At 55.5% G+C, this 13,565-nt stretch overlaps 1 protein-coding gene across 1 annotated transcript in view; it reads right to left on the bottom strand.

The window, feature by feature from the left end:
- Positions 1-13,565, bottom strand: part of acsf2 (acyl-CoA synthetase family member 2) — a 193,431-nt gene that overhangs the window by 147,140 nt on the left and 32,726 nt on the right. The window contains exons 3-4 of the mRNA XM_038777264.1: positions 13,297-13,425; positions 848-901 (exon numbers count right to left, since the gene is read on the bottom strand). Of these exons, the coding sequence (XP_038633192.1) occupies positions 848-901; positions 13,297-13,425 (183 nt within the window). The remainder of the gene's footprint in view (positions 1-847; positions 902-13,296; positions 13,426-13,565) is intronic.

Below are 13,565 nucleotides of genomic sequence, written 5' to 3' on the forward strand. Positions count from 1 at the left end.
ACTCCCCAAAACTGTCCACCATCAATGAGGCGTAAGTCTGGAGTGTGCTCTCTATCAGTCCTCATTGAACCACAGTCGCTCTCTTGGCTTGATGGTCATGGTAAAGTGAGAGGTATGACCTGGCAATTCCACTTTGCATGGCTGCAGTGCCTCACAACACACTGAACCGGGTCCTCAGTATAAAGACAGGACCTTGCCTCCACAAGGGCTATATGGCAATATTGTCATGGACTGATCAAGTAGTTTGGTGAGGACGAGGTCAAGTAGGACTTTCCCTCTTCTTGGTTCCCTCACCACAAGCCTTAGGCCTAGTCTGGCAGATTTGTCCTTCAGAACTTGCTCACCTCAGTCAGGGGTGAGCTACCAGGTTACTCTTAGGTTTTGAAATATGTCATTTAGAGTGAACATTGTGCCTTTGTTAATCTCAGTGCTTCTTCCAAATGGTGCTTAACATGAAGGAACACTGATTCATCAGCTGAGGCTGAGCGGTAGGTGGTAATCAGCAGGAAATTTCCTTGCCTATCCATGACCTGTTGTCGTGAGACTTCATGGGGTCTGGTCAAAGTTGAGGACTCAACTCTCACCCCACTGTAAGGTACTGTGCTGTTATTCCTGGTAAGTCTGTACTCCTGGTGGGATTGGAAATGGATGATTAGGAGGTTTGGTCGTAGACTGTAAGATACGATTTGGTGAGTATGGCTGTGTCAAGCTGTTGTTTGATCAATTTTGGCGCAAACACACAGGTAGTGAGGCATATTCAGCGCACTAAGACACCAGAACAGATGGATAAGTACATTACCTCCCCATGAAAGACTGTAAATTCAGCAGACAAATAAGACCAGTTTACCTTCCTCAGGACAGTCTCCACCTCCTGAGCCTGATAGGCTGGATTAATGGTAGCCTGGAACAAAAGGAGTGAAGTTTAAGAGTTGAGAAGAAGCAGGATTTAATGGATTCTATTTATTGTATGTTAAACGTACAGCGCTAAGCAACCTCAGAACGATGATATCACTTATGGGGCGGCACAGCGGCCAAGTGGTTAGCACTGTTGCCTCACAGCTTCAGGGATCCGCGTTTGATTCCAGCCCTGGCTGAAGGTGTGGAGTTTTCCCCTTCTCCCCGTGTCTCCGTGGGTTTCCTCCGGGTGCCGGAGGTTTGTCCCACGTTCCAAAGATGTTCAGGTTAGGTGGATTGCCCATGACCGATGCAAAAGGTTACGGGAAAGTGGGCCTTGGCAGAGTGCTCTTTCGGAGGGTCGGTGCAGAATCGATGGGCAGACTGGCCTCCTTCTGCATTGTAAGGATTTAAGAAAGAATTTACAGGGTATGATTGGGCAGAAAAAGTTATTTGGTCAACTTTGCTGTTCATCAATTGTTGCAATGAGAGTTTAAAAATCAATTCTTCACCATTTGATCTGGCAACTTTCAAACTTGATGGGCGGGATTCCCAGACCCCACGCTGGGTCGGAGAATCGCTGGCGGGCTGCGCGAATCACGCCAAGCCGCCCCGACGTCGGCACGCGATTCTCCCCAGAGCGGAGAATCGCCGCCCTTGGCCGGCCCACCGATTCTCGGGCCTGAATGGGCCAAGCAGCCGTAAGAAAAGAGCCGAGTCCCACTGGCGCCGTTCTAACCTGCTCTGGGCCGGTGGGACCTCGGCGTGTGAGGGTCGGGTGGTGGCCTTTGGCGGGGGGGGGGGGGGTGTCCGACCCTGGGGTGGCCTCCGATGTGGCCTGGCCCGCAACCGGGGCCCACCGATCGGCGGGCCGACCTCTGTGACTGGGGGCCTCCTTTCCTACGCCATGTTGCGTCAGGGCAGGCGCTTTGAAGAAGGCCACTGCGCATGCATTGGCGCCGGCACAACTGCGCATGCCCGGATCCCGTGACGCACAGTTCGTGCCGGGATCTGCAGCTGGATCGGCGCGAACCGCTAGAGCGCCGTGCTGGCCCCCTAGAAGGGCCAGAATTAGTTGTGGCAGCGGCCCGTTCACGCCATCGTATAATGCGACGGCGTTTACGACGGCGTGGACACTCTGCGTGGATTGGAGAAGCCCGCCCGATAGACCTTAAAAGAAAAAATACAACTTATTTTTACACATTCACAACAGAAATCAGGGAACGTTGTCACTGAACTCACAATCAGGCATCAAACATGATAGGAACAAAAGCCACAACTTCAACTCAGGCTGTGGATTAGGTGGACCAAGGAGGATACAGGTTACAGTGGCAGCCTGGGCCTGGGAGATTCAACTCCTTGGCCTTCTCGGGTGTGCTTGCTGTGAGTCTCCCACATGATCCCCCAGCAAGAAGTCACGACTACTTGGCAGGCGGGAGCAGGATTTCAGATGGCAGGTGTTTTTGCCAAGGGAACAATCTCTGGGAAGCGGGTCAGCAAACAGAAGTGGAGGAAGGCACGGCATCCGCGGAAGGGGAAAAATAATCTTTAACCTAAAGGTGGGAAATGAGACCCAAGATCTTAACCAAAAGAATAGTTAGGGGTCTCCGAATTCTTATCAATTGGATTTTGAAACCCGTTCTAGCGATAACCACATTGATAACACCATTAAAACAGAGATTGGTTAAATTGTTGCCACATAAGGAGATTCCTCCAATATTATAGAAACATAGAAAATAGGAGCAGGAGTAGGCCATTCAGCCCTTCGAGCCTGCTCTGCCCTTTAATATGATCATAGTTGATCCTCTATCTCAACATCATACCTCCAGTGATCTCCCCATTCCCCTCGACACCTTTTAGAGCCTAGAAATCGATTTCCTTCTTAAATAAATTCAGTGATTTGACTTCCACAGCCTCAAGTGGTAGAGAATTCCACAGGTTCACTGCCCTGTGAGTGAATGAATTTCTCCTCATCTCAGTTCTAAATGGCCTACCCTGTATCCTGAGACTGTGACCCTGTGTTCTACACTCTCCAGCCAAAGGAAACACCATCCCTGCATCCTGTCTCTCCATCCCTGTCAGAACTTCATACATTTCAATGGGATACAATCTTATTCATCTAAATTCCAGGAAATTCAGGCCCAATCTCTCCTCATACGACAATCCTGCCATCCACAGAATCAGTGTTATTGCAAGGCTCATCATAGCTTCCATAATTTGTCTAAATTAATCAGGTGACAATGGGCTGGATTCTCCGATCCTGCGGCTATGTCCACAGGATCTGTCTGGCCTTCCGGGCAGAAAATCAGCGCCGCCCCCGCACCGATCCTCCGCCCGGTAGGGGGCTAGCAGCCGTGCAGCGTAAAGCCCCCGGTTTTACCTGCAGATACAGCCACAGAACGGCCTGGTCCGTGGCCACGCACATGGCACTGGCTGCACTCGATCACGGCCTGCCAAAATCTGGCCCCCTGTAACCGCCCTCAGACCACCCCTCACCAGTCCCCCCAGCCCCAGCAGAAGCCGACTCTGCCAGCGGAACAGATCCTCCCCCCGACTGTGGCGGCACTAGTCACGGTCCCCAAATTGAGGTCCCCAAATGTTGTGAGGACACTCGCCCCACACCATCGGGGTCTCGGCCCATCGGGGGCAGAGTTTCAGGGGAGGGCCTCAGGTAACGTCCATGCGGCGTGCCGCGTACTCCCCGAGTACGCTGTTTTTGAGGGGGCGGAAGGAAACCGCCCCCGATTTCAGCGTAACCATGGATTCCCTGGCCGATCGTCGAACACAATTTCATTGTCAGCGATTGGAGAATCCCGTCCAACGTGTCTCTTTGCCGCCCTCCAACTATTGATTGAAACTCTGGTCTTCAGTGAATGGAGGAATGTAGCCATTGTGGGAAGTGCAGGAAAAGACACTGACAAATTTAAACATTGGTTGAATGATCTGGATGTTGGCCAAGAAGTGAGATCCATGGACTGGAAGAATGGAACATAAAGCCATAGAGGAAGAAAATACAGTGTAAGCAGTGATGGTGAGTATGGAAGTTGCTCTTACGCCAGAAAATGATTACATTCTGTAGAAGGAACCTCCAAAAGCGTAAACGTGCAACCTCATGGTCCAGACAGATATCAAAGTGCAAATAGAGGCTGGAGCTTGAACAGATCAGGAAATGAAATGAAGGCCACAGAACAGTCTTGGAAGAAAACTGGAGGTGGGATTCTCCCAAATCGGCACGATGGCCTGACGCCGGCGTAGAAAGCGGTGCGAACGACTCGGTCGTCGGACCGACCGGAAGTAGCGGAATTCTCCGCATAACGGGGGCTACGCCAACGCCGGAGGGGTGGGCACCGCGCCAGCCAGCGCTGAAGGGACTGCATGCGCAGACCGGCCGGCGAATTCTGGCAAATGCGCAGGGGGTGTCTTCTCCGCGCTGGCCATGGTGGAGCCCTACAGGGGCTGGCGCGGAAGGAAGAAGTACCCCCACAGCACAGGCCCGCCCGCAGATCGGTGGGCCCCAAACGCGGGCCAGGCCACCGTGGGCCCCTACCCCGGGGTTGGATCCGCACCAACCAACTTATCTGCTAGGTCCCGCCATGTGGGACCATGTCCAATCCACGCCGGCTGGACTGGCCAAAAACAGGCGGCCGCTCGGCCTATCGGGGCCCATAGAATTGCTGGGGGGGGGGGGGGGCGCTGCAATGGCCCCTAACCGGCGTGGTGTGATCCCTGCCCCCACCCGAAAACCGGCGGGGGGTCGGAGAATCCTGACCCGGAAGTCAGCTTTGGATCAGTCAACACTTTTGCCTGTGGGTCACAAGGTTCTGGATTCAGTCAGACTTGGAGATCTGAACACAGAAATCAAGGTTGACAGTCCAGTGCAGCGCAACTGGAGACAGTGACTACGCCCAGTGAGGCTGGAGACAGTGACTACGCCCAGTGCAACTGGAGACAGTGACTACGCCCAGTGAGGCTGGAGACAGTGACTACGCCCAGTGAGGCTGGAGACAGTGACTACGCCCAGTGAGGCTGGAGACAGTGACTAGGCCCAGTGAGGCCGGAGACAGTGACTACGCCCAGTGCAACTGGAGACAGTGACTACGCCCAGTGAGGCTGGAGACAGTGACTATGCCCAGTGAGGCTGGAGACAGTAACTAGGCCCAGTGAGGCTGGAGACAGTGACTACGCCCAGTGCAGCTGGAGACAGTGACTACGCCCAGTGAGGCTGGAGACAGTGACTAGGCCCAGTGAAGCTGGAGACAGTGACTACGCCCAGTGCAGCTGGAGACAGTGACTACGCCCAGTGAGGCTGGAGACAGTGACTAGGCCCAGTGAGGCTGGAGACAGTGACTACGCCCAGTGCAGCTGGAGACAGTGACTACGCCCAGTGCAGCTGGAGACAGTGACTACGCCCAGTGAGGCTGGAGACAGTGACTACGCCCAGTGCAGCTGGAGACAGTGACTACGCCCAGTGCAGCTGGAGACAGTGACTACGCCCAGTGCAGCTGGAGACAGTGACTACGCCCAGTGCAGCTGGAGACAGTGACTACGCCCAGTGCAGCTGGAGACAGTGACTACGCCCAGTGCAACTGGAGAGACAGTGACTACGCCCAGTGCAACTGGAGAGACAGTGACTACGCCCAGTGCAGCTGGGAGACAGTGACTACGCCCAGTGCAGCTGGAGACAGTGACTACGCCCAGTGAAACTGGAGACAGTGACTACGCCCAGTGAAACTGGAGACAGTGACTACGCCCAGTGAAACTGGAGACAGTGACTACGCCCAGTGAAACTGGAGACAGTGACTACGCCCAGTGCAGCTGGGAGACAGTGACTAGGCCCAGTGAGGCTGGAGACAGTGACGACGCCCAGGGCAGCTGGAGACAGTGACTATGCCCAGGGCAGCTGGAGACAGTGACTACGCCCAGTGAAGCTGGAGACAGTGACTACGGCCAGTGCAGCTGGAGACAGTGACTACGGCCAGTGCAGCTGGAGACAGTGACTACGCCCAGTGCAGCTGGAGACAGTGACTACGGCCAGTGCAGCTGGAGACAGTGACTACGCCCAGGGCAGCTGGAGACAGTGACTACGCCCAGTGGCAGCTGGAGACAGTGACTACGCCCAGGGCAGCTGGAGACAGTGACTACGCCCAGTGAGGCTGGGAGACAGTGACTACGGCCAGTGCAGCTGGAGACAGTGACTACGCCCAGTGCAGCTGGAGACAGTGACTACGGCCAGTGCAGCTGGAGACAGTGACTACGCCCAGGGCAGCTGGAGACAGTGACTACGCCCAGTGCAGCTGGAGACAGTGACTACGCCCAGTGAGGCTGGAGACAGTGACTAGGCCCAGTGAGGCTGGAGACAGTGACTACGCCCAGTGCAGCTGGAGACAGTGACTACGCCCAGTGCAGCTGGAGACAGTGACTATGCCCAGTGAGGCTGGAGACAGTGACTACGCCCAGTGCAGCTGGAGACAGTGACTACGCCCAGTGCAGCTGGAGACAGTGACTACGCCCAGTGCAGCTGGAGACAGTGACTACGCCCAGTGCAGCTGGAGACAGTGACTACGCCCAGTGCAACTGGAGAGACAGTGACTACGCCCAGTGCAGCTGGGAGACAGTGACTACGCCCAGTGCAGCTGGAGACAGTGACTACGCCCAGTGAAACTGGAGACAGTGACTACGCCCAGTGAAACTGGAGACAGTGACTATGCCCAGTGAAACTGGAGACAGTGACTACGCCCAGTGCAGCTGGGAGACAGTGACTAGGCCCAGTGAGGCTGGAGACAGTGACTACGCCCAGGGCAGCTGGAGACAGTGACTATGCCCAGGGCAGCTGGAGACAGTGACTACGCCCAGTGCAGCTGGAGACAGTGACTACGGCCAGTGAAGCTGGAGACAGTGACTACGGCCAGTGCAGCTGGAGACAGTGACTACGGCCAGTGCAGCTGGAGACAGTGACTACGCCCAGTGCAGCTGGAGACAGTGACTACGGCCAGTGCAGCTGGAGACAGTGACTACGCCCAGGGCAGCTGGAGACAGTGGCTACGCCCAGTGGCAGCTGGAGACAGTGACTACGCCCAGGGCAGCTGGAGACAGTGACTACGCCCAGTGAGGCTGGGAGACAGTGACTACGGCCAGTGCAGCTGGAGACAGTGACTACGCCCAGTGCAGCTGGAGACAGTGACTACGGCCAGTGCAGCTGGAGACAGTGACTACGCCCAGGGCAGCTGGAGACAGTGACTACGCCCAGTGAGGCTGGAGACAGTGACTACGCCCAGTGCAACTGGAGAGACAGTGACTACGCCCAGGGCAGCTGGAGACAGTAACGACGCCCAGGGCAGCTGGGAGACAGTGACTACGCCCAGTGCAGCTGGAGACAGTGACTACGCCCAGGGCAGCTGGAGACAGTGACTACGCCCAGTGAGGCTGGAGACAGTGACTACACCCAGTGCAGCTGGGAGGCAGTGACTACGCCCAGTGCAGCTGGAGACAGTGACTACACCCAGGGCAGCTGGAGACAGTGACTACACCCAGGGCAGCTGGAGACAGTGATTACGCCCAGTGCAGCTGGAGACAGTGACTATGGCCAGTGCAGCTGGAGACAGTGACTATGGCCAGTGCAGCTGGAGACAGTGACTATGCCCAGTGCAGCTGGAGACAGTGACTATGCCCAGTGCAACTGGAGACAGTGACTATGGCCAGTGCAGCTGGAGACAGTGACTACGCCCAGTGAGGCTGGAGACAGTGACTACGCCCAGTGAGGCTGGGAGACAGTGACTACGCCCAGTGCAGCTGGGAGACAGTGACTACGCCCAGTGCAGCTGGAGACAGTGACTACGCCCAGTGCAGCTGGAGACAGTGACTACGCCCAGTGCAGCTGGAGACAGTGACTACGCCCAGTGAGGCTGGAGACAGTGACTACGCCCAGTGCAGCTGGAGACAGTGACTACGCCCAGTGCAGCTGGAGACAGTGACTACGCCCAGTGCAGCTGGAGACAGTGACTACGCCCAGTGCAGCTGGAGACAGTGACTACGCCCAGTGCAGCTGGAGACAGTGACTACGCCCAGTGCAACTGGAGAGACAGTGACTACGCCCAGTGCAGCTGGGAGACAGTGACTACGCCCAGTGCAGCTGGAGACAGTGACTACGCCCAGTGAAACTGGAGACAGTGACTACGCCCAGTGAAACTGGAGACAGTGACTACGCCCAGTGAAACTGGAGACAGTGACTACGCCCAGTGAAACTGGAGACAGTGACTACGCCCAGTGCAGCTGGGAGACAGTGACTAGGCCCAGTGAGGCTGGAGACAGTGACTACGCCCAGGGCAGCTGGAGACAGTGACTATGCCCAGGGCAGCTGGAGACAGTGACTACGCCCAGTGAAGCTGGAGACAGTGACTACGGCCAGTGCAGCTGGAGACAGTGACTACGGCCAGTGCAGCTGGAGACAGTGACTACGCCCAGTGCAGCTGGAGACAGTGACTACGGCCAGTGCAGCTGGAGACAGTGACTACGCCCAGGGCAGCTGGAGACAGTGACTACGCCCAGTGGCAGCTGGAGACAGTGACTACGCCCAGGGCAGCTGGAGACAGTGACTACGCCCAGTGAGGCTGGGAGACAGTGACTACGGCCAGTGCAGCTGGAGACAGTGACTACGCCCAGTGCAGCTGGAGACAGTGACTACGGCCAGTGCAGCTGGAGACAGTGACTACGCCCAGGGCAGCTGGAGACAGTGACTACGCCCAGTGCAGCTGGAGACAGTGACTACGCCCAGTGAGGCTGGAGACAGTGACTAGGCCCAGTGAGGCTGGAGACAGTGACTACGCCCAGTGCAGCTGGAGACAGTGACTACGCCCAGTGCAGCTGGAGACAGTGACTATGCCCAGTGAGGCTGGAGACAGTGACTACGCCCAGTGCAGCTGGAGACAGTGACTACGCCCAGTGCAGCTGGAGACAGTGACTACGCCCAGTGCAGCTGGAGACAGTGACTACGCCCAGTGCAGCTGGAGACAGTGACTACGCCCAGTGCAACTGGAGAGACAGTGACTACGCCCAGTGCAGCTGGGAGACAGTGACTACGCCCAGTGCAGCTGGAGACAGTGACTACGCCCAGTGAAACTGGAGACAGTGACTACGCCCAGTGAAACTGGAGACAGTGACTACGCCCAGTGAAACTGGAGACAGTGACTACGCCCAGTGCAGCTGGGAGACAGTGACTAGGCCCAGTGAGGCTGGAGACAGTGACTACGCCCAGGGCAGCTGGAGACAGTGACTATGCCCAGGGCAGCTGGAGACAGTGACTACGCCCAGTGAAGCTGGAGACAGTGACTACGGCCAGTGCAGCTGGAGACAGTGACTACGGCCAGTGCAGCTGGAGACAGTGACTACGCCCAGTGCAGCTGGAGACAGTGACTACGGCCAGTGCAGCTGGAGACAGTGACTACGCCCAGGGCAGCTGGAGACAGTGGCTACGCCCAGTGGCAGCTGGAGACAGTGACTACGCCCAGGGCAGCTGGAGACAGTGACTACGCCCAGTGAGGCTGGGAGACAGTGACTACGGCCAGTGCAGCTGGAGACAGTGACTACGCCCAGTGCAGCTGGAGACAGTGACTACGGCCAGTGCAGCTGGAGACAGTGACTACGCCCAGGGCAGCTGGAGACAGTGACTACGCCCAGTGAGGCTGGAGACAGTGACTACGCCCAGTGCAACTGGAGAGACAGTGACTACGCCCAGGGCAGCTGGAGACAGTAACGACGCCCAGGGCAGCTGGGAGACAGTGACTACGCCCAGTGCAGCTGGAGACAGTGACTACGCCCAGGGCAGCTGGAGACAGTGACTACGCCCAGTGAGGCTGGAGACAGTGACTACACCCAGTGCAGCTGGGAGGCAGTGACTACGCCCAGTGCAGCTGGAGACAGTGACTACACCCAGGGCAGCTGGAGACAGTGACTACACCCAGGGCAGCTGGAGACAGTGATTACGCCCAGTGCAGCTGGAGACAGTGACTATGGCCAGTGCAGCTGGAGACAGTGACTATGGCCAGTGCAGCTGGAGACAGTGACTATGCCCAGTGCAGCTGGAGACAGTGACTATGCCCAGTGCAACTGGAGACAGTGACTATGGCCAGTGCAGCTGGAGACAGTGACTACGCCCAGTGAGGCTGGAGACAGTGACTACGCCCAGTGAGGCTGGGAGACAGTGACTACGCCCAGTGCAGCTGGGAGACAGTGACTACGCCCAGTGCAGCTGGAGACAGTGACTATGGCCAGTGCAGCTGGAGACAGTGACTATGCCCAGTGCAACTGGAGACAGTGACTACGCCCAGTGCAGCTGGGGACAGTGACTATGGCCAGTGCAGCTGGAGACAGTGACTATGGCCAGTGCAGCTGGAGACAGTGACTACGCCCAGTGCAGCTGGAAACAGTGACTACGCCCAGTGAGGCTGGGAGACAGTGACTATGCCCAGTGCAGCTGGAGACAGTGACTACGCCCAGTGCAGCTGGAGGCAGTGACTATGCCCAGTGCAGCTGGAGACAGTGACTACGCCCAGTGCAGCTGGAGACAGTGACTACGCCCAGTGCAGCTGGAGACAGTGACTACGCCCAGTGCAGCTGGGAGACAGTGACTACGCCCAGTGAGGCTGGGAGACAGTGACTACGCCCAGTGCAGCTGGAGACAGTGACTACGCCCAGTGCAGCTGGAGACAGTGACTACGCCCAGTGCAGCTGGAGACAGTGACTACACCCAGTGAGGCTGGGAGACAGTGACTACGCCCAGTGCAGCTGGAGACAGTGACTACACCCAGTGAGGCTGGGAGACAGTGACTACGCCCAGTGAGGCTGGGAGACAGTGACTACGCCCAGTGCAGCTGGAGACAGTGACTACGCCCAGTGAGGCTGGAGACAGTGACTACGCCCAGTGCAGCTGGAGACAGTGACTACGCCCAGTGCAGCTGGAGACAGTGACTAGGCCTAGTGAGGCTGGAGACAGTGACTACGCCCAGTGCAGCTGGAGACAGTGACTATGGCCAGTGCAGCTGGAGACAGTGACTACGGCCAGTGCAGCTGGAGACAGTGACTACGCCCAGTGAAGCTGGAGACAGTGACTACGCCCAGGGCAGCTGGAGACAGTGACTACGCCCAGTGAGGCTGGGAGACAGTAACTACGCCCAGTGAGGCTGGGAGACAGTGACTACGCCCAGGGCAGCTGGGAGACCGTGACTATGCCCAGGGCAGCTGGAGACAGTGACTACGCCCAGGGCAGCTGGAGACAGTGACTACGCCCAGGGCAGCTGGAGACAGTGACTACGCCCAGGGCAGCTGGAGACAGTGACTGCGCCCAGTGAGGCTGGAGACAGTGACTACGCCCAGTGCAGCTGGAGACAGTGACTACGCCCAGTGCAGCTGGAGACAGTGACTACGCCTAGTGAGGCTGGAGACAGTGACTACGCCCAGTGAGGCTGGAGACAGTGACTACGCCCAGTGAGGCTGGAGACAGTGACCACGCCCAGTACAGCTGGATACAGTGACTACGCCCAGTGAGGCTGGAGACAGTGACTACGCCCAGTGAGGCTGGAGACAGTGACTATGCCCAGTGAGGCTGGAGACAGTGACTACGCCCAGTACAGCTGGAGACAGTGACTATGCCCAGTGCAGCTGGAGAGACAGTGACTACGCCCAGTGAGGCTGGAGACAGTGACTACGCCCAGTACAGCTGGAGACAGTGACTACGCCCAGGGCAGCTGGAGACAGTGACTACGCCCAGTACAGCTGGAGACAGTGACTACGCCCAGGGCAGCTTGAGGCCATGACTATACCAGGTGCAATTGGAGTCCATGACTGGGCCAATCCAATATATTGACCAGGGCCAGGTCTGAGAGACGATGCAATCCTACACAGCTCCTGCTTTCTTTACTGCCTCGCTCAGCACAATGACTATGGTCAGTACCCTCTCTTTTGCCCTTCACTTTGTGGGAGGTGCCGTTTAGTGATATTGTCAATGGACTCTTAATTCAGAAGCTCAGGGCAATAATCTGAGGACCTAGGTTTGAAATCCCACCATGGCAGATGGTGAAATTTGAATCCAATAAAAATCTACTCTAGCGATAAGCTTGAAAGCATTGCTGTTAAAATGTCATCTAATGTCATTTTGAGAAGGAAATCTGCCACCCTTATCATGTCTGGCATACATGTGAATCAAGGCCCACAGCAATGTGATTGACCTTTTAATGGCCTAGCAAGCCAATCAGTTCAAGGGCCAATGGGGATGGGTAACAAATGCTGGACCAAACAGCAATGCTCACAACCAATGAATGCATCAATAAATATTTTGTTGCTCAATAAAGCAAATCATTCCAATCCCAGAGATAAGCAGTTCATTAATTATAAACCAAGATAACTGCTGCAATTCTTTCCAAATCTCTGTAATTGTAAATATTTCCTCAGAGAATGTTGCTGGTATTTTCAGCCAGTCAAAATTGTCCATGTTGTTCTGAAATCCCTTCGCTTTCTGGTCATTAACCCCATGACCAGATTCCCTTCTTTGAGGAATGACACTGCGTTTGTATTCACTGGAGTTCCAAAGCACCCTATCTAGGCCCAAATTCCACCCTATCCCCATAACCCAGTAATCCCACCTAACCTTTTGGACACTAAGGGCAATTTAGCATGGCCAATGCACCTAACCCGCGCATCTTTGAACTGTGGGAGGAAACCGGAGCACCCGGAGGAAGCCCACACAGACACAGGGAGAAAGTGCAAACTCCACACAGACAGCCACCCGAGGCCGTAATTGAACCCGGCTCTCTGGCGCTGTGAGGCGGCAGTGCTGAGCATTGTGCCACCGTGCTGCCCTTAATCACTTGGCTGATTGCAGAGATGAAGGGATGTCATATGATTAGAGACTGTACAATTTAGGCCTATGTTCTCTAGCAGTTAGAAGAATGAGGTGAAGCAAATTGAGGTATACAAGATGCTAAAAGGTATGGATAAAGTACACGTGGAATGGATGCTTCCTCTTGTGGGGCATTTTAGAATGACGGATCGTAGTCTTAGGCCAAAAGGTAGCGAATTTAAATCAGAATTGAGGAGAAACTACTTCTCCCAAAGGGTTGTGAATCTATGGAATTCGCTACCCCAGAGAGCGGTAGATGTGGGACGGTGAGTAAATTTAAGGAGGAGTTGGACAGATTTTAAATTGGTAATGAGATCAGCCATGTTCGAATGGCGGAGCAGACTCAATGGGCCAAATGGCCTAATTCTGCTCCTATATCTTATGAACTTATGAATGAATGCGGCACTTCAAGAAATGGGGGCAGTGGTTGAAAATTTCCTATTTACCAGAAACAGCTGGCATCATGAGCATTGCCTGGCCCATCCAACATTGTTGAACCTTTCACTACTTACCATTATGATGCCCGCTTGTGCTGTTGCAAGCTGTGTCAACACCCACTGGTAGATGTTTGGTGCCCACATGCCCAGTCGATCTCCTTTCTCCAATCCGATGGCGAGCAGTCCTGCAGCCATTTGGTCAACCTGTGAAAAACAAATTTACATAATCAGAACTCAGAGGGACCAGGAAATAACTGGAGTAGTGATTAAGTCAGTCCATACCAATTTAGAACTTGGTTGTAGGTAAATGCAACAAATTATCCTTGCCGGTCTGTTGAACCCGA

This window comes from Scyliorhinus canicula, chromosome 18, assembly GCF_902713615.1.
Source record: "Scyliorhinus canicula chromosome 18, sScyCan1.1, whole genome shotgun sequence".
NCBI lineage: Eukaryota > Metazoa > Chordata > Chondrichthyes > Carcharhiniformes > Scyliorhinidae > Scyliorhinus > Scyliorhinus canicula.